The sequence below is a fragment of the Etheostoma spectabile genome, chromosome 19 (assembly GCF_008692095.1).
Source record: "Etheostoma spectabile isolate EspeVRDwgs_2016 chromosome 19, UIUC_Espe_1.0, whole genome shotgun sequence".
Classification (NCBI taxonomy): Eukaryota; Metazoa; Chordata; class Actinopteri; order Perciformes; family Percidae; genus Etheostoma; species Etheostoma spectabile.
In genome coordinates this window covers 171,389-190,987 of record NC_045751.1, presented here as the reverse complement: position 1 = coordinate 190,987, position 19,599 = coordinate 171,389, and the positions used below count along the sequence as shown (strand labels likewise).

At 40.2% G+C, this 19,599-nt stretch overlaps 1 protein-coding gene across 1 annotated transcript; it reads left to right on the top strand.

The window, feature by feature from the left end:
* The first annotated feature begins 4,904 nt into the window (after positions 1 to 4,904).
* Positions 4,905 to 18,163, top strand: LOC116669433 (uncharacterized). The gene is made up of 5 exons (XM_032499317.1): positions 4,905 to 5,010; positions 5,184 to 5,525; positions 5,833 to 5,943; positions 16,581 to 16,615; positions 17,337 to 18,163. The coding sequence occupies exons 1-5, from the start codon at positions 4,965 to 4,967 to the stop codon at positions 17,439 to 17,441; spliced, it is 639 nt and encodes a 212-aa protein (XP_032355208.1). The 5' UTR covers positions 4,905 to 4,964; the 3' UTR covers positions 17,442 to 18,163.
* The last annotated feature ends 1,436 nt before the right edge of the window (positions 18,164 to 19,599 follow it).

The window sequence follows — 19,599 nt, the reverse complement described above, 5'->3', positions numbered from 1 at the left end:
CTCACCAACACAAGCATGTCATGTATTGCCTTTCGGTTTTAAATGACTGATAAATAATAAATAATAAAAGTATCCTCACCAGCTAGCTGCCGTGCTACCCAACTGTTCCTGTTAACATGTTGACCCGCAAAGCATTGTGTACCTGTAACCCAGCCAGCTACAAAGAACTGGTAAAGCATCCAGACTTTTAAAAGCTTTGAGATCAGCACCAGTGTGTGGGGATAACCCGTTTATTACATAGTGTTCTAGACCGTGTCAGGCAGACTGAAATCGGAGGGAGGAAGAAGGTAAGGGTTGGTATCCAATCCTGCCATCTCCAACTTCTCCAAATACCACTCTTTGTGAGCACCTACCAGATGCCCTACCTCGACCGGTAACGGCACGACAACTTGTTGTTCAATAGAAGAAGCCATAAAGAACAAGATAGAATTATTATTACAGTTTATTTAGTGTTATTTATTTGAAACTGATTGACACTAATGGAACAGTTTAGCTTGTGCTTGGGGTGATTCTGCCGTCCGTCACGGCGTTGGCACGTGGTCGTGGTCACATGTTTGCAAAGGGTCTATATTAGTAGACACCTACATTTGCACCATACACGCTGCAATGAGTACTAAAATACCAAAGTACACCTCAGCATCAGCCACATGCAGACAATGTTCCTGCATGGGCTGATTTCTGTACTGTGTGGTTGGTGATTGGCAAGATAAAAACAAAAAAAAACCTCCTCCCACCTTCACTCTTTAAGTCTGGTTCCTCAAGCTCAGCGATTCATTGCAGTAAAACGATCTTATGCACAATGATGAGCTTCACTGTAGTTACAGCTTCACTTCTCTGCAACCTCAGTAAGTACTCCCATAAAATTATTCTAATGGCTAACTTGAATGAAGTTTAATAGTCCCCAGCAAAACTTATTTCAGTTGCTACTACAATTGTTATGTGTTTGTTGCATTATCACCTGGGAACTCAATCGGTATGTTGTGTTTCAGGCTGGATCTCTGTCTCCGTTTCTGAGTCTCACACTGTGGAAGTTCAGCCTGGGGAAGACGTCACTCTGCTGTGCTCCAACTTTTCCAGTACTCCCTCTCAGATATATTGGTTCAGAGTGGTCAAGAGATCCCAGCCCCGCTGTGTCTCCTTCATGTTCGAGCCTCCTGAGCCCGCTGTACTCTGTGATGGATTTCAAAATGGAAAATTTGAAATGAGATCCAACATGTCTGCTGTTTCTCTCAAAATCAAACAAGTGAATTCATCCGACTCTGGACTGTATTTCTGTGGATTTAACATAATTAAAAACCCGGTTATTGTTGGTGCAACATATTTAGATGTTCAAGGTAAGAGTGATTTAGCACTGTATCACATTTCAATGAAGTAGGATTGCGATGGCGTACTGTCAAAATACTCAATCATTGTGCAAGAGAATCTAATTGAATCCTCTTTCTTGTAGAAGAGCCTGGTGAAACAGTACACCTGATGAGTGTGATCCTGGCCGCTGTGACTGTTGTTCTCACTAAGCTCATCATTGGCCTTGTTGTCACAAATACTCGATTTCAGACAGGTGCGGTTTGAGGGCTGCCTTCTTTTTTTTCAAACTGCTTTAGCACTTCCTCTTATTAATATCAGTTAAATAAAATTGTCCTTCATCAATCATGATGTCTTTACTGCAGCCTTTATAAGTACCTGACTGATTGTTTCTGGCTCTTATCAGTTGATGAAACTTTTTAAGATTTACTTTTATGTGTTTTATAGTGTGTAATACAATCATTGTATTGCTTGTGTTAAGCTCATATACGTGAATATTGTCTGGCTCTCAATTGCAGAACGTGGACTCTGAAAGATTCAACTAAAATGACCAAGAGGACAATATCAAATGCCTGATCCAGGACCGTCACACCACATGCTGCATCACATTCCTGAATGTTCACCTCACCCATACATTTCTGTCACTCGGGTCTCAGCAAATGTGTTAAAGGAGAAAAATATGTATATGAGACCACTGTTTTCAGCAGTGATAAATGACTGCAGTATAGCTTTTGGCCAATAGTGGCAGCATTGAGCTCAGAGCTGCTGAGCAGCACACCAGTAGATGAAGGAGGAAGAAATCCAGTGCCATCTTGGATTTACATGGTTTCTAAAGACTTTAATGGCAGAAACAGAAACCTTTCTCAGTAAGCACAGAATTTTTTTTTTGTCACTTTACAATCACTTCACTTAATTTCTTATGCCAGTCCTGGATCAGGACCACTTCTTATCATAATATAATATCATAGGGAAACACATCTTTGAAGTGTTACCATCTCTCTTGTCACTATGAGCAATAAGATTATGAAATAATGTGACAGTATTTATATAAAAATTACATCCTTCTGTTAATGATAAATTCCTGTTTCTTCATTGTTCCTTTCAAAGTCTTCCTGTTACTTTGCCCATTGTGACAGAGTGGAGCAGTGAGTGAGGGACACATCACATGTTTGAGAGGAAGAGACAGCAGTGGTGTCCTAGCACAGCTGAGGAAGATGTGACAATTTCAAAGTGAGAAAATTTATTAAAAGAAAAACTAACCAGTGGCTTAGCGTCTGTCATAATGAAAAAAAGACAATCTGCGGCTGGATGTTTTGGAAAGACAAAAGTGTAGATGCTAACCAGTAGGCAAAAAATAGCAACAGTGAAGTCTCAACCACAGGAAGCCTAGCAGTTTTTATAAGATCAAGAATGATGCTTCCTAATGAGTTTCAGACCTGTGGAAAGTACTCACACATGTACAACCAGATATGAGAGCATATAAATAAAGTTGCATTTTGGCTATCTGAGAGGTACACAGTGAATCAATCCTTCAACAAAACTTGTTATGTTGGAGCTGGACCTTGGAGGATGATTGTATGATATTTGTAATGGATGGCATAACAGTTCATTCAACAACAATAAATACACTAAGTGTGGGGTGCAGCCTTTCATTTCTGTTTCCATAAATTCTGGTTGTTAAAAAAAAATCTCTTGAAATCGCTGTAAAAATGCAAACCGATCAAAGAACTTACTGATTGATGCCAGACCTTTTGTTTAACTGACTGTGTTTAAAACTGTGTGAGTATGTCTTTGGCTCTTGAGGATTTTGGGATTTGTGGTTTCATGTTTCATTCATTGTGATTGAGTTGTCTGGGCTTGCACTGTGTGTACCTAATGTGTCCCTGTAGCCCTGCCCAGTAGGTTTCCCTTGTACACCAGGGGCATGTTCAATCTCAAAACCGTGTGCACCGTTTTGCCATGCCAACCAATCGGAAAGTCGGTGGTTGAATCCCTGGCCCTGCAGTCCTATGTCAACGTGTCCTAAAGGAAAGACACAGAACCCCACATTGCTCCCGATGCTGTGCCATCGGTGTGTGAATGCGTATCTGAAGAGCAGGTGGAACCTTGTACGACAGCCTCGGCCACAGTGTATAAATGGTGAATGGATCCTGTATGCTATTGAAATGCTTACGTAGTTGTAGAAACTAGAAAAGAGTTATAAAAATACAGTCCATGGTTTCCAGGTTGAATGATGTGTCCTCGGAATATTGTGCAACAGGCTTTGAGTTATGTCTTCTCTCGTTTTTGTGGGTGTGTCATATATCCCACATACTCAACACTGTGCCACCAACCACCCCCCACCCCACTCGGCACACACTGTGATGATGCTGGGTGACCATACATTCCATACATTCTTTCTGTCTCTTAGCAAATAAAGAACACAATCCAGAGCGAGGAGAGGCAAATACAGATTTTTCGAATTATTAAGTTAATATTAAATGGTCAAACTGGTTTTGAGGCCTAGACAGAATATTTATGATGAAAAGAAGGCCTCTAGTCTCGCAAGGCTAAATGGCTCTATTTTGCCGAGGTGGTGGGCTCACAGTGGCAAGATGCGGTAATTTCCAGCAGCTTCAGAAGATCAGTCTGCCTGTGGTAGAAGGAAGTGAAAAACCTTAAACCTCCTGGGGAAGCAGAACCTAAACGGCAGGACTCCAGGATCCCCTGCTATGAATGCTGTGTACAACTACTGTATGTCAAACACAAATCCAGGAAAACATTTTTAGTCTCAGTTCAAATCTGAAAAAAAATTATGAGCTTTAGTCTACTGTGATGGAAATCAAAATGGACCACTGCCTGTACAGCACTTGAGAGGGGAGCGTGGGGGGGGGCAGAAAATTTAATTTTGTCCACTGGTGATGATAGTAATTAGGACATGCATGTGGTGTAATGGTGCTCAGGTAAAGAAACCCCTAAATGCACAAGGACACATTGCTTTTCTTTTCTACCGTGACCTGCGTGTCTCCTGGACCGTGTCCCCCGGACCGTGATGGTTTGGTATGAATACGCAAACCGCTACAGCCCCACAGGTAAATGATTATTGCTTCTACACAACTGTCTAAATCTATAGTCAACTTAAAAATAATGTGTATATTCTCACTTACAAGCAGTGTGAACACCAACTACAGCATCTGGGTTACAATATTTGATAAAACGTTGGTGTCCCCTTTAGGTTAATGTACAACTACACATAAGGCATTTTACTCAGTCTCACATAAGCATGTTGACTATTTTGTCAACATTTTTAGCAGAAAAATACATGTTTGGCATTAAATTTACTGACAACCACGGAGCTGTTTGACAATTTTAGGTTATTTTTGTGATAAAGGCTAACAGAATGTCTGTATCTTTTACTTTTAATGAGGGGATTAGACAATAAAGGTTTGGACGTGTCATTTTTACATCATAGCAACTTAAAAGTATTGTCAAACAACATGTTTTGAAGATTAACTTGACACTAACTTTCTGCACCAACACGTGTTTTCCTGAAAGCATTAATGTGGTCAGTTTGATCAACAGGATGGCCAACTAAAAGCAAAGCGCCACCTCTTTACGTTGACAGCAGCCCTACTGGAGCACAGTTCAGTTAGCGACGTAGCAGAGTTTCAGTCACACGCACCATGAACAACTTCACCTTGATAACAGCTTTACTTCTCTGCAGCTGTAGTGAGTACCGACACTGGATAACGCTCAACTACATTTACACTTTTTTTTACTTTAACCAGCAAGGTTTTAATCTACTGGTATTCACTTATTTAAAGTTTACTGAAATGATCTGTTTGTGTCCCTTTTTGTTTAATTGAAAGTAAATTCTTTTCTGTCTCTGCTGTTTGTCTCAGGCTGGATCTCTGTCTCAGCTTCTGAGTCTCTCACTGTGGAGGTCCAGTCTGGTGGAAACGTCACTCTGATGTGCTCCAACATGTCCAAATTCTCTGGAGATGTGACATTCTGGTTCAGACTGGGAACCGCATCCGATGTCGGCTGTGTGTCTGTCATGTTCAATGCTGACACAGTTAAATATTGTGAGGGATTTCAAAATGGAAACTTCAACATGAGTACCAACAGCTCCACTCTATTTCTCCAAATCAAACAAGTGAATGTATCTGACTCTGGACTGTATTTCTGTGGATTTTACACCAGTGGGATTCTACTTTTAAGTGTGACACATTTAAATGTTGAAGGTAAGTTAATTCTTAAGTCTTTTGTATCTTTTGGTAGCCATTCCTCGGTTCTTCTGCTCACATTGAAAAATAGTTAATAAGTAAATAGTAAATAATTCCAAATAAGAGACTCATTTACCTTCATTTCTTTAGGCAGCGATGAGTCACATGATGACGAGGAAAACAAGTGTAAAAGTAAGATTCTCCTAAAGATTTCTTTCATTGTGCAGATAATCAAATGTGTAAAGGTAAAACAGTTCAGTTAAATTCAGTTTGGTCCATTTCACATAGTCAGGTCTCAAGTCTAACCTGATGATCTTTATTATAGCAGAGTCTGACGGAACAGCAAAGCTGATGAGTGGGATCCTGGGAGTTCTGACTGTTCTCCTCTTAATGATCATCATTGGTCTGGTTGTTAAAATCAGGAAACTTCAGACAGGTACTTTTTCCAGAGCTATATATATATATTTGGTTTTGTTGCTTAACATTGCATCATTATGCTGGAAAAATGCAGATGACGGTCAATGAACTGACCAGATGTATTTTTCTATCTCACATAGCTGATGACGTAGATCCAAATCCAGAGCATAGTAAGGTAAATCCAATTTAACGTTTTGACTTTTATATTTTGTTTGTTAAAGCCCCACCGACAAGTAGCCAGAACTAAATTCCATCAGCTAATATTGGCTAGTTCCTGAAAAACTGGTGTATTTGTATACATAGAAATGAGTATTGGCCAAATCTCAATATTGGTATTGGTCTTTAAACACATCTAGTATCTGTGGGCTTATTGTGAGAATTAAAATCATGCCGTCAACACATTAAGACTGCAAATACTCTTTTCACAGAATGTGGACTCTGATGACCTGAACTACGCATCAGTGACATTTGTAAAAGCAAGAGGAAAGAGAAAAGAGCTGGAGCCAAGTGTTATTTATGCTGCCACCCGATAAGACTCAGGAGGGCAACTGGAACTGATGCTGTGTGTCGACTACGTCTGCTGTTGGAGCTCTGTATGGCTCAAACATTTCAATTTTACCAATAAAGATCTAATGCTCATTGCACATCTTTACATCTCAACATTTACTTTCTCTCAGCCAGAGTGGATTTAGTCAAATATGTGCGTTTGATGGAGGACAAGACAGTGCGGAGTGTCTGTCGGTGAGGGTTGGGTGAGGTGTGAGAGAGGTTTGTGTGACAGGAAGAGACAGCACAGTGTGGTCGGGGGTGAAAAGCATGAGGCCTGTTAGGTTAAAGGTTTCTAAAAAATAACATTGTTTTTCAGCAGAGGACTGTTAAGAAAGTGTATTGTTGCTTTAACTTTACTGACAACCTCAGAGCTGTTTGACATTTTAGGATATTTTATGATAAAGGTTATCTGTATGTAAAATCTCTGTATCTTTTACTTTTAATGAGGGGATTAGACAATAAAGGTTTGGACAAGTCATTTTTACATCTTAGCAACTTACACAATTACATGTTCTGAAGAATAACTTGACACTAACTTTCTGCACCAACACGTGTTTTCCTGAAAGCATTAATGTGGTCAGTTTGATCAGCAGGATGGACAACTAAAAGTAAAGCCCCACCTCTTTACGTTGACAGCAGCCCTACTGGAGCACAGCTATTCCATTAGATACATACCTTTTTATTTAATTAAAAGAAATTTTTGAATTCTGCTGTCATGAATACTAACATCTTGAGCGGAATAAACATGAGCAGCATCTGTGTAATTAACCCTTTTAAGTCTGCAAATGGATAATGTATAGAAAAAAAGTAGTTCTTCAATTGCAAAACGAGAAAATGTTAAAAGTCCCGTGTTCTTTGGATGTCTAATCTATCTAATCTATCACCATTTCTAGCCACTGGGGGGCCATAGGCAGGCAATGTTAAAAAACCACATAAAATGAAATTTAAACTTCAGATCAAACACATTATTAAAGTAGCTGTGATAAAACATGCATCGTATTTAATAATATAGAAATTACACACAAGCAGCCAGAGCACACATTGTAGCAGATGACAACACTATTGGAACATCCCATGTCACTTGTTTGACAGCTCCTTGGTCCTCAGCTGAACTGGAAGTTGTTCTGTCCCTCCTCGGTGAAGGCTGTCTCAAAGCTCTCATTTCTACCCTGAGGATGGAGGAGCGAGCATCGAGGAGGGATCATTGAGGAGCTAAAGATGAGGAAACACGAGAGCAGCTTTTCTGGAAGCCGTGCGGGTGAAGGAGATGCTAACTCCGCCCAGCTGACAAATTCATGTGACTCTTCAGAGGACAGGATGTCTTGTCCCTCTAAAGCACATTTGGTCGTTGCCGCTCTCCTCACATGATTTACTTTCATCTCTCCAGTGCCTCCTCAGTGGGAGGGAAGGCTAGTACAAACGGCAGTGATGGGAGAAAAACAAGCTCTAGTTTATTGGCATTTCTTGAAAAAAAATACCAATCGTCTTGGGTGGGGCTGAGCACAGGGAAAGCCACGGTGCCTCTGTAAAATAGCCTCGGAAAAAAAAAACTTGTTTTGTTGGAACATGTGTACCTTCAAAAGGTGTTTTAATTCTGCAACAGAAAACTCTGATTGGACAGATAGTCTAGCTAACGGTCTGGATTTACCCTGCAGAGATCTGAGGAGCAGTTAACCATAGTCCTCACAATCCACCGGGTGTCAGAACGCCAAAACAACAAAATGGAAGTACCAGACATCCAGTGAATAGAGTGAAATCCGGTGGACGGGCATTGTGGGTCGGGGCCCGCCCACTGAATAAACTGTGCCTGCTCTTGAAGGGCCTCTGTCCCCGGAGTCGGACGGCTAAATGAAAGTCAAATCAGAAGTTGCTTAGCCTGGACCTCTGCACACCACATGCAGGGACACAGGCAAACACACACATACACACCACACACACACACACCACACACACAACCCACACAACACACACACCACACACACACATACACACACACATTGTGGATCGTAGAGTACTCATGTTTCAGGTACAGTGTCGGTCTGTTAGCTCACCTCTGCTTACCCAACAGATTCACACACCAATAGCTGACAAAAGGGGGGTAGAGAGAGAGGGATGACATGCATCATCTTTTTATATATATATATATATAATAATATATATATATATATATATATATTATATATTACTACACACAAAAGTACTCCAAACAGCAGCCACAATAGTAAAAGCCAGCCAAATGTCTTCAGTTTAAAGAGTCAGTTGCACTTAAATAACTACATGATTCATATACTGTATATGATTGTGTATACTTTTGGAGTGGTATTTCCTGACTGGACTTGTGTTGATCCTCATAAAGCTCTGTGGGTAGTATGACATGCTGTGGTCGGCCCTGCTACCATTTCTTTTTAGTGTTTTAGCTGCACTTAACCTCCAGGGCTTTTCCTCTCTTTCTCTCCGCCTTGACTTTTTCTCTTTCTCTCTTTCGCCTGCGCTGTCCATTCTGTCTCCACCCTGCTAGGTCACGTGGATCGACAACTTTATCTATAACAACTACATGAGCAAGAACAAAAGACTCCCCCTCTTAAGTTGAGAGCAGCCTTCCTGGATCACAGATAGACATCACAGAGCTGTGATCATACGCACCACGATGAACCGGAGCCTGATAACAGCTTTGATTCTCTGCAGCATCAGTAAGTACTGACAATACTTTTCTCTCAACTTCCAGCATTAAAACCTTTTTGCTCATTGTTATATTTATTAAGAGGTATTGTTATCCTCCCTATAACAAGTAAGTCTCTTTCTGTCTCTGCTGTTTGTTTCAGGCTGGATCTCTGTCTCAGGTTCTGAGTCCCTCACTGAGACTGTGGGGGGTCGGCCGGGTGGAGAAGTCACACTCACATGCTCTAAGTCGTCCAGCACAGACGGTCCAGCATTCTGGTTCAGAGTGTTCAACAGAACCAAGGCCAGCTGTATCTCCAGTACGGTCAGCTCTAAAAGCAGAACTCTTTACTGCGATGGATATGAAAATGGAAGATTCAGCATGAGTACCAACATATCTGTTACGACCCTCAGAATTGAGAATGTGGATGTATCTGACTCTGGACTGTATTTCTGTGGATATACCGTCAGTGGATTTTACACTCTCAGCGCGGTACATTTAAATGTTGATGGTAAGATTGTTATAAAATCTGTTATTCTTTCTTTATTTGCTTATTAAATAATTGGCCTAAAAGAACTGATAGCTATTTCAATATTTTCAAGAGTGATACAAATTTTTAAAATAAAACTAAGAGTATTAAAGTATCTTCATTTTGTTAAAAGGCAGCGATGATTCTCATGATGACGCTGACAGAAAGTCTGAAAGTAAGATTCTCTTTCATATTTCTTTAGTTGTCCAGATTCACTGCTAGTGATAGAAACATAATAACTTACTTTTGTCTTTTTTGTCAAATTTAATGATCTTACAGTCCCTGAGCCAGTAAATGGAAAACAGTATTGTATTCTCTTTCTTTCATCAGAGTGTGATGGAACAGTAAACTGATGAGTTTGGTCCTGGGAGCTCTGAGGTTTCCCCCCTTTCATGATCCCCCCGGGTTTGGTTGTTATAATCAGGAAATTTTCAGAAAGGTTTCCTGAAGTACTCTTTTATTTTGTTTTCTATTTTTTTTTTCATACTTCTCTAAAATTGTGTAAAAAATTTGAAAAAAAAAATTTGCCAATCAAAATAAACAGGAAGATGAATAATGATTGCGGACTGTTTGGGATTTTGTTCTTTCATTAGTCCCAAGAAGAAAAAAATCCCAACACCCTGGGGGTAACCTTTTATCTTTTCCTTTTATGTTTAAGGTAGCGGGGCATGATTAGTTGTTTTACAATAAGCGTTCGACTGTCCAAAATTGGACTTGCTAAAAAGGGGCAGCGCTGGGGTTGTTCCCAGCAACAAAAAGGGAAAACAGGGGGCCTCATCGAGAGAGAAGTGGAACTCTTTGTTTATGCTCCGCGATAGACTAAAAGGGGAACTGATGCTTTACATATTCATCCCTGCGTCTTTTTTTGGGGTGAAGGGGGGTTTTACCTTTTTTTAAAAAAAAAAGACAAAAAAAATTTTTAATCTCATCTCCCCTTATATTTTTTATAAGATTGACTTTTTTATATGTCTGAACCCCATGCCCATTGTGATTTAGAGCGTGGCCCACAAACAGATCGGGAGAACTGTTCGTATTTTTCACTTCTGGCTGCTTTATTTCACAGAGCATTATCAAATTGTAAAGACGCCTGAAGAGGGGTGACATTCACCCCTAATAAAAATTTTGGGTTTCAAGCAGAAGATCACAAAAAGCTCCAGCGGGTGCCCCCCACTCTCCTTGTGATCTCTCCTCGCCCCTTTATTTTTAACGGAAGAAGAAAGCTAATTTTCGATTTAAGAACAATTTAAGGTTTGTAGTTTCTGGTCTTATTTTCCTGCACGTTCTCCTTTACGTACGTCAGAAATAAATTTTGATTTTTCCCCATAAAATCTGATAGTTAATTTGTAGTTACTTATGAACAAACAAAATACAAGTTTTATTAAAAAGAAACTACCACATAAACACCCTACAAGTCTGACATCTAAAATGTTTTAAAAACTTCAACACACAAATTTTTTTGGGATTTTTTCCTTCTGAAGTACTTTCATTTAAATTTTAAAAATTTTTTCCTGGAATTTTACATGCTTTTTTAATTACATTTTAAAATCAGGCCTTTACTTGACGAGTATTTCGAAGTGGGTTTTTAGTACTTTCACTGAATAAGGATCGATCCTCCTTCCCCACTTGCCCTTTAAAAAAGTAATCCCCTTACTGTGTAACTTTTTTTCCCCGAAGAGAAAAATCAGAAATTTTGGGGATTCTTTTTGACCAAATTACCACAAAAAAAGGGGGGATTCCATGCAACGCTTTTTGCAAATACAATCACTTTCATTGAATTTCGTGTGTAAATTGAAATGGTTTCAAATCAGCATCCTGACCAAACTCATCCACTCAACATACTGTATGCTCCTCTGATCTTAAGTATTAGTCAAAATAATTCATAATGTCTGCTTTATTAACTCAAATATTAAGTATAATTCTATGCAAATGAAGGTTGTTGACCATGGATTCCAAGAAGTAGTGTAAAACTAGTGGCAGTAAGGTGGTGGTAGTGAAATAAAAAAAAATGATGCGTTGAAAATGGCAAATGTTGAAAAAAAGGTTAAAAAAAAAGTGTTAATCTTTTTGACCCGGGAGGACAACACAAGGGTTAAAAGGGGAGATGAAGGCGTACATTTTCAGACAGCCTTTCCTGGAAGGCAGATTAGTGTTGCACTTGGTAGTTCTCACACTCAAAGTGGCAGAAATAGTTGCTGTGGTTAGAGAGAGAAGTTCAAACCCTGCTAGCTTTCTCACCTCTGCACAGCTGACCAGTCACTGCATAAAGTGGGTATGAATGTAAACGCAGATCTTCAAACTCACACACTATAACGCATCTTATGGGGGAAAAGACGGCTATCACATTAGATTAATTTTCATTTAATTGAAAGAAATTCCTGAATTCCGCTGTCATGGATACCAACAGCTTGTTCAGAAAAAACATGAGCAGCATCTGTGTGATGAACCCTTTAAGTCTGCAAATGGATAACGTATGGAAGAAAGGTAGTTCCTCACTTGCAGAACGAGAAAATGTTGAGCTTCAGATGCAGACACATTATTAAAGGGGCTGTGATAAAACATGCATCATATGTAATCATATAGAAATGGGCAACCCAGTCTCACGGCAGTTCGTGAAATGGTCACATTATTTAATCTATTGATAAGTTTTGTTATTGTTTTTTGTGTTGGTGAGCAGAAATTTTAATCTAATGTATTTCAATGGGAAGCATCTTTTGTGATCACAGCACAACTACGGTAGCGAGTAGTGCGAAAAGCTGAAAATCCCTGCAAGGAGGTTGGTTGGACACAGGACTTTCACCCTGGAGACTAGAGATCGTCTCCCACGTGTGGCAATTCATTACCCCATTTTTCTTTTCCTTAACACAACCGTCCTGTTGTTGTCGCACGTCCCCCAAAGAACGCGGATCGTGTCCTGGCATGTGACGTGTCTTTTCCCCGTTCCATTCCTAAACCCAACCTTTGTATAGATGCTTCCCATGACAAGCTGAGCACCACAAAAAAAGAAAGAAATTGAAACACATTAAATTAAAATTTCTGCTCACCACCACGAAAAAACAACATAAACGTCTATGTGTACACAAATGAAAAGGTGGTGGTGATGGTGTAGTGGATATAACACATGCTATTGGTGTGGCAGATCTGGGTTTGATTCCCACTGCGATACATCAACCAATGTGTCCCTGAGCAAGACGCGTAACCCCTAGATGCTCCAGAGGCGCGCAACCTCTGATATATAGCAAATGTAAGTCGCTTTGGATAAAAGCGTCAGCTAAATGTAGTGTTTAGAATGCTAACACAAAAAAAGTGGAATGTGGGACGTTGTCAACATAGACTAAGGAGTTGGGGAATGCGATTTAAGGGACATGAGGTGAAGCTCTAGTCCAGCACACCGGGCAGCATGGGCGGGCCCGACCCACAATGCACTGAATCACCTGTGCCTGCTCTGGAAGGGCCTCTGTCCCCGGAGTCGGACTAGCTAAATGAAATTCATATCAGAAGTTGCTTAGCCTGGACCTCTGCGCACGCATGCACGGACACACACACACACACACACACACACACACACACACACACACACACACACACACACATTGTGGGTCGTAGACTACTCATGTTTCAGGTTCAGTGTAGGTCTAGTTAGCTCACCTCTGCTGCTCATTTACCCACCAGATTCACCACCAATAGCTGAAAAAGGGGGAAGAGAGAGGGGGATGACATGCAGCAAAGGGACGTTGGTCGGACTCATCAATATATATACATATGTATAAATATGTATATATATATATATACAGCATATATTCAATTCAATTTTATTTATAGTATTATTTCATAACAAGAGTTATCTCGAGACACTTTACAGATAATTATTTACAAGGACCCAACAGTTCTAGTAGTTCCCTCCAGAGCAACAATGTGACAGTGGCGAGGAAAAACTTCCTTTTAGGAAGAAACCTCGGCCAGACCCAGACTCTTGGTAGGCGGTGTCTGATGACCGGTCGGGGTTAAAATGAAGATGTTTAGAAAACATCCCAATCTTAAACAAAACACTTCATCTTATTCTTCAGACTTCCTGGAGCCAGAGCTGTCCCTGTGCATCTGTCTAGTGCGTCAGAGATTGACAGTAGCTGCCATTCTACCTTAGATTTATCTGTCCATAGATTGGTTCAGGACCTAACCTACAGATCGGGCAAACTGACCTTTAGCATATCTTCTGGCGCCTAGCATTTGGTTGCAATTTGTTCACTGCGGAGATTTACAGAGTCACAACATTTAGCTGTCCCTAGACACTGAGGACGGCCAGGTCTTGGTAGATTTGCAGTGGTCTGATACTACAAATCCGGCTTTAAACTTCTCCACAACAGTATTACGGACCTGCCTGGTGTGTTCCTTGGTCTTCATGATGCTCTCTGTGCTTTCAACAGAACCCTGAGACTATCACAGAGCAGATGCATTTATACAGAGACTTGATCACACACAGGTGGATTCTATTTATCACCATCAGTCATTTAGGACAACATTGGATCATTCAGAGATCCTCGCTGAACTTCTGGAGTGAGTTTGCTGCACTGAAAGTAAAGGGGCCGAATAATTTTGCACGCACCACTTTTCAGTTTTCTATTTGCTAAAAAAGTTTAAAATATCCAATAGATTTCGTTCCACTTCACAATTGGGTCCCACTTGTTGGTGATTCTTCACAAAAAATAAAATTTTTATATCTTTATGTTTGAAGCCTGAAATGTGACAAAAGGTTGAAAAGTTCAAGGGGGCCGAATATTTTCGCAAGGCACTGTATATGCATATATATATATATACTACACAACACACATAAGTACTTCAAACAGCAGCCACAATAGTAAAAGCCAGCCAAATGTCTTCAGTTTAAAGAGTCAGTTGCACTTACTGTTGTGGTCTGCTGCATTCCCCAACCTGTCGTGTCTCCCCTTTTCTTCCCTGTGTGTTGACTGTTTGCCGTGAGGGGAGATTCAGAGGCGTGGCTTCCATCAACATTCCGTCTTCCACTCAGCTGTTCCTCATTACTCATCATCCCACCGCCATTCATAAACCCGGGCTGACCGCCTCTTCAGCGCCAGATTGTTACATGCACTATTGTGGTAACTTGGCCCTTAGTCGTTTACACTCGTGTTGTGGCTTCTTCTAGTGCTCTTGTACTTACCTTGTGTTTTCCTCATAGATCCGTCCGTTGTCCATCTGAGCTGCCTACCTCCCTCACGCCTACCAACCATTCATCTACAACTGTGTTTGAACTCCTCCGCTCACATTAAACCACCTGAACTGTATCCTGTCTACATGCCTCTGTTATGTCTGTGGTTCTGTCTTACTAATCCTAACACTTACATGTACATAACTACATCATTCATATACTGTATATGATTGTGTATACTTTTGGAGTGGTATTTCCTGACTGGACTTGTGTTGATCCTCATGAAGCTCTGTTGGGTAGTATGACATGCTGTGGTCGGCCCTGCTACCATTTCTTTTTTAGTGTTTTAGCTGTACTTAACCTCCAGGGCTTGTCTCTCTTTTAATACTCTCTCTCTCAGCTCTAGCTTTTCTCTTTCTCTCCGCCTTGACTTTTTCTCTTTCTCTCTTTCGCCTGCGCTGTCCATTCTGTCTCCACCCTGCTAGGTCACGTGAATCGACAACTTTATCTATAACAACTACAAAAGCAAGAACAAAAGACTCCCCCTCTTAAGTTGAGAGCAGCCTTCCTGGAGCACAGTTAGACATCACAGAGCTGTGATCATACGCACCACGATGAACCGGAGCCTGATAACAGCTTTGATTCTCTGCAGCATCAGTAAGTACTGACAATACTTTTCTCTCAACTTCCAGCATCAACACCTTATTGCTCATTATTATATTTATTAAGAATCGTTACCTCCCTATAACAAGTAAGTCTCTTTCTGTCTCTGCTGTTTGTTTCAGGCTGGATCTCTGTCTCAGGTTCTGAGTCTCACACTGAGACTGTGGGGGGTTGGCAGGGTGAGGATGTCACACTCACATGCTCTAAGTCGTCCAGCACAGACGCTCCAACATTCTGGTTCAGAGTGTTCAACAGAACCAAGGCCGGCTGTATCTCCAGTACGGTCAGCTCTAAAAGCAGAACTCGTTACTGCGATGGATATGAAAATGGAAGATTCAACATGAGTTCCAACATATCTGTTACAACCCTCAGAATTGAGAATGTGGATGTATCTGACTCTGGACTGTATTTCTGTGGATATACCGTCAATGGATTTTACACTTTCAGCGCGGTACATTTAAATGTTGATGGTAAGATTGTTATAAAATCTGTTATTCTTTCTTTATTTGCTTATTAAATAATTGGCCTAAAGAACTGATAGCTATTTCAATATTTTCAAGAGTGATACAAAATTTAAAAATAAAACTAAGAGTATAAAAGTATCTTCATTTTGTTAAAAGGCAGCGATGATTCTGATGACGCTGACAGAAAGTCTGAAAGTAAGATTCTCTTTCACATTTCTTTAGTTGTGCAGATTCAGTGCTAGTGATAGAAACATATATGACTTACTTAACTTTTGTCAATTGAATGATCTTACAGTTCCTGAGCCAGTAAATGGAAAACAGTAAATGTATTCTCTTTCTTTCATCAGAGTCTGATGGAACAGTAAACCTGATGAGTTTTGTCCTGGGCGCTCTGACCGTTCTCCTCTTCATGATCATCATCGGTCTGGTTGTTATAATCAGGAAACTTCAGAAAGGTACTTCCTGAAAGCTACTCTTTATATCTTGTGTTCTAGTTTCTTTTCTTCACTACTTCTCTAAAATTGTTTGAATATGTTGAAAGAAAAATGTTTGCCCAATCAGAATAAGAGCAAAGTAACAATGAATATTGATTGTCTGTGACCTGATTGGATGTTTGGTCTCTTTCATTCAGCTGCCAATGAAGAACAGAATCCACAACAGCCTGAGGTACATCAACTTTTATCGTTTATCTGTCTTTGTTTTATCATTTAAAATGTCAAGCAGGGGTGATTCTAATATCAGACCTTTAGGGGAGCTCAGCCCCTGATGAGAACACAGATACACCGATAATCTCTGATCTAGCTACAGAACAACAACGTCAGCTAACGTTTTTTTGACACTATGATGGAACTAAACCTGATACTTTATAAGTCACCAGTACAACATTTGACACAATGTTCTAACATTCAGCAATTTCAGTGGCTTACGTTTCAATTTGGGTTTAATCTGAGCCACGAAATGACCGACTTCTTCCTGGGGGCTACCGGCATTAAACATCACAATCACACTCTCCCTCCGACAGATTAGATAGAGACTCGACCAAAGGCGGGAGTGTGGCACAACATCCTCCGATCTGGCCCTAACACTACATTCATGTTAACCCTTTCCTTGACTGGGTTACAGGTGCATGGCACCGCCGACAGACACACATGATATTAAAACCTGTTTCAAGCCCTTTGGACCTGTCAATTTCTTTCTGTCACTAAGAGACAAGTTCACAAATTCTCATTTGAAGCACCAAAATTTTTTTGGTGAAAAAACCAAAAACTAAAAGATAAAAATCTTTTTACAATTGTTTGTTAAAAAGCCATCATGGACGTCTAAAATCGTCCATGATGTCAAGTCATTATTTCTTTAGATAATTTAGTGTGAATATTCTCTTTGACAGAACCGGGCCTCTGAAGAGGTGAACTACGCAGCTGTGGCTTTCCGTCCAAAAACAAGAAAGAAAAGAGAAGTGGAGCCCAATGTTGTGTATGCTTCTACTAGATAGACTCAGGAAGCAACGAGAAAAGCTGTTTAGAGTACAACTTTATCATATAATCATTAGACATTGTTATTGTTGACTTAATAGCTGTGTGTCTATACTAGTTTTGGGGAAATGAAAAAAAAGATACAGCGGCAATTCCGTTTTACAGTTTACTTTTGAACTATATTTGTCTCTTATATGACCACAAGATCAGGCTAAAGACTCAAAGCCAAACTAACCAATGTAAGTTTCTCTCTGCCTGCAAACTGCATAGGCCTACTGCGCCTGTCCTAACACTCTTAATTAACAATATTTTAGCAAACATGATCTTTTTTAAAGTGCTTTTTACTCATGTGTCTCATCTCACTCTCTCTGTATTTCAAAAAGATTGGTAGAGTTTTTTTTTTAAATAAATATGTCTTGACACCCACATGCCCATTGTTGCAGTTTGAACTGTGGTCACAAACGGAAGGCTATCAGGGAGTTATCTGTCTCTGTATCTTTACACTTCAGACAGACTTGAACGCTGCTGCATTATCTTGAGCATCTATCAAACTTATGAAAAGACGCCTGAAGCGGTGTGACACTCTCACATCCTCATGTGAAAGCTTTCACGTGTTTAAGACATGACCGACTACTACTCTGTCCTCTCAATGCAGCTGCCTGCATGTTACTGAAAAAACGTCAATTACACGTTGTAAATAATCCCAGGACGGTAGTTACTAAAAAAGAGTCTACCTGTCCTAACACTCTCAACAATCATTAGTGCTGCACCTGATTGGAACAAGGGGCAATCTGTGATGGTTTGGGTGGGTCCTTTTGGTTTCTTTGTTTATCCTTCTGTGATTTTTTGTCTGGTCTTGTCTCCTTGTGTTTGTGGCTCGGTGTTTCCCCGGTAAGTGTCTGTTCTACTTCCTGTTTTATTTTGATAGTGTAGTTTCCTTTGTTGTCTAGCTTTGCTTTGTGCTTGTCTGATTGTCCTGCCCCGCCCTAACGTGATTCACCTGACGTCTCACCTGTTCCCCATTACCTCGTCACCTCTGGTATTTAACCCATGTGTTCCCTTTGTCTCTTGCCTGATCATTCTTGTTCGCCCGCCTGTCAACACCTCGTCTCTTGCCTGTTTGCCTTTGCCCTGTGAGTTTGTCCAGCCCGTCAATTCGTCCTGTTGTCCTGCCCAGTGTTCCCTACTGTTCTCCCGGGAGTTTTCCAGCCCTCGTGCTTTGGCTTTTTGTTCTTCCCTGGCTCCCTGTGCTTTTTGTGTTTTTTGGACTCTGTGGCTGCCTTGTTTTTGTTTAATAAACCTTTTTGACTCCTGTCTTCTACTCTGCGTTTGGGTCCTCCTTCCTCCCCACAACAACCATCAATCAATAAAACAGCCAATCAGAGCTAGAGTACAGCCCTGCCTTCTCATTCAGAGGTAATTTTTCACAGTTTTTGGCGAAACATTGCGTTGGGTGTGCATAAGACTGACATGACACCTTAATGACGAACATTAAGGAGTCTTTTTTTAATGTTCATGACTGTCATTTAATGTTGTTCGGTAAATTAAGACTCTTTTAATGCTACATTAGCATTTTGAGATTTTTTTTGACGTTTGGTATTAACAAAGACAAAACATACAGTACATACATATACAGTACGTACATACATGCATACAAACAGTACATACATCCATATAGTAATCGTTGAAACTTTTATTCCTCTGTCATGAGGTTATTAAATTCAGAAAGTAGCTACTTTAAACATGATCCTTATCCACAGCTTTCAAGATGAAGTATGCAACAATGGCAATTTATTTTATTCTTTCTATACTACTGTTATTTGTCATTGTACACTGACCTCTGTTTGTCTGTTTTACTGGACATGACTTTTTGGATGTTGACATGACACTGATTCAACCACTCTACCATGCAGTAACAGTAATTAGTTTCATTAAATGGTCTTATTTTGACCTGCATCTTATCTAATAGAGAGAGGAATTAGTTATGGTTTATCCTGGAGCATTTAAGTCATTGTCTACGGAAGAACGCAGCAGGAGCCCAGTCTGGCCTAAATAAGTTCTCCCCCATGCACGTTTGATTTGTGTAAAAGCTAACATTAGAGTAACGTTTGTAAGTAAGTTTCGCATTTTTTATTCGCTTCTATGAATATAACATGCTCCTAAATTGCATATAATTTT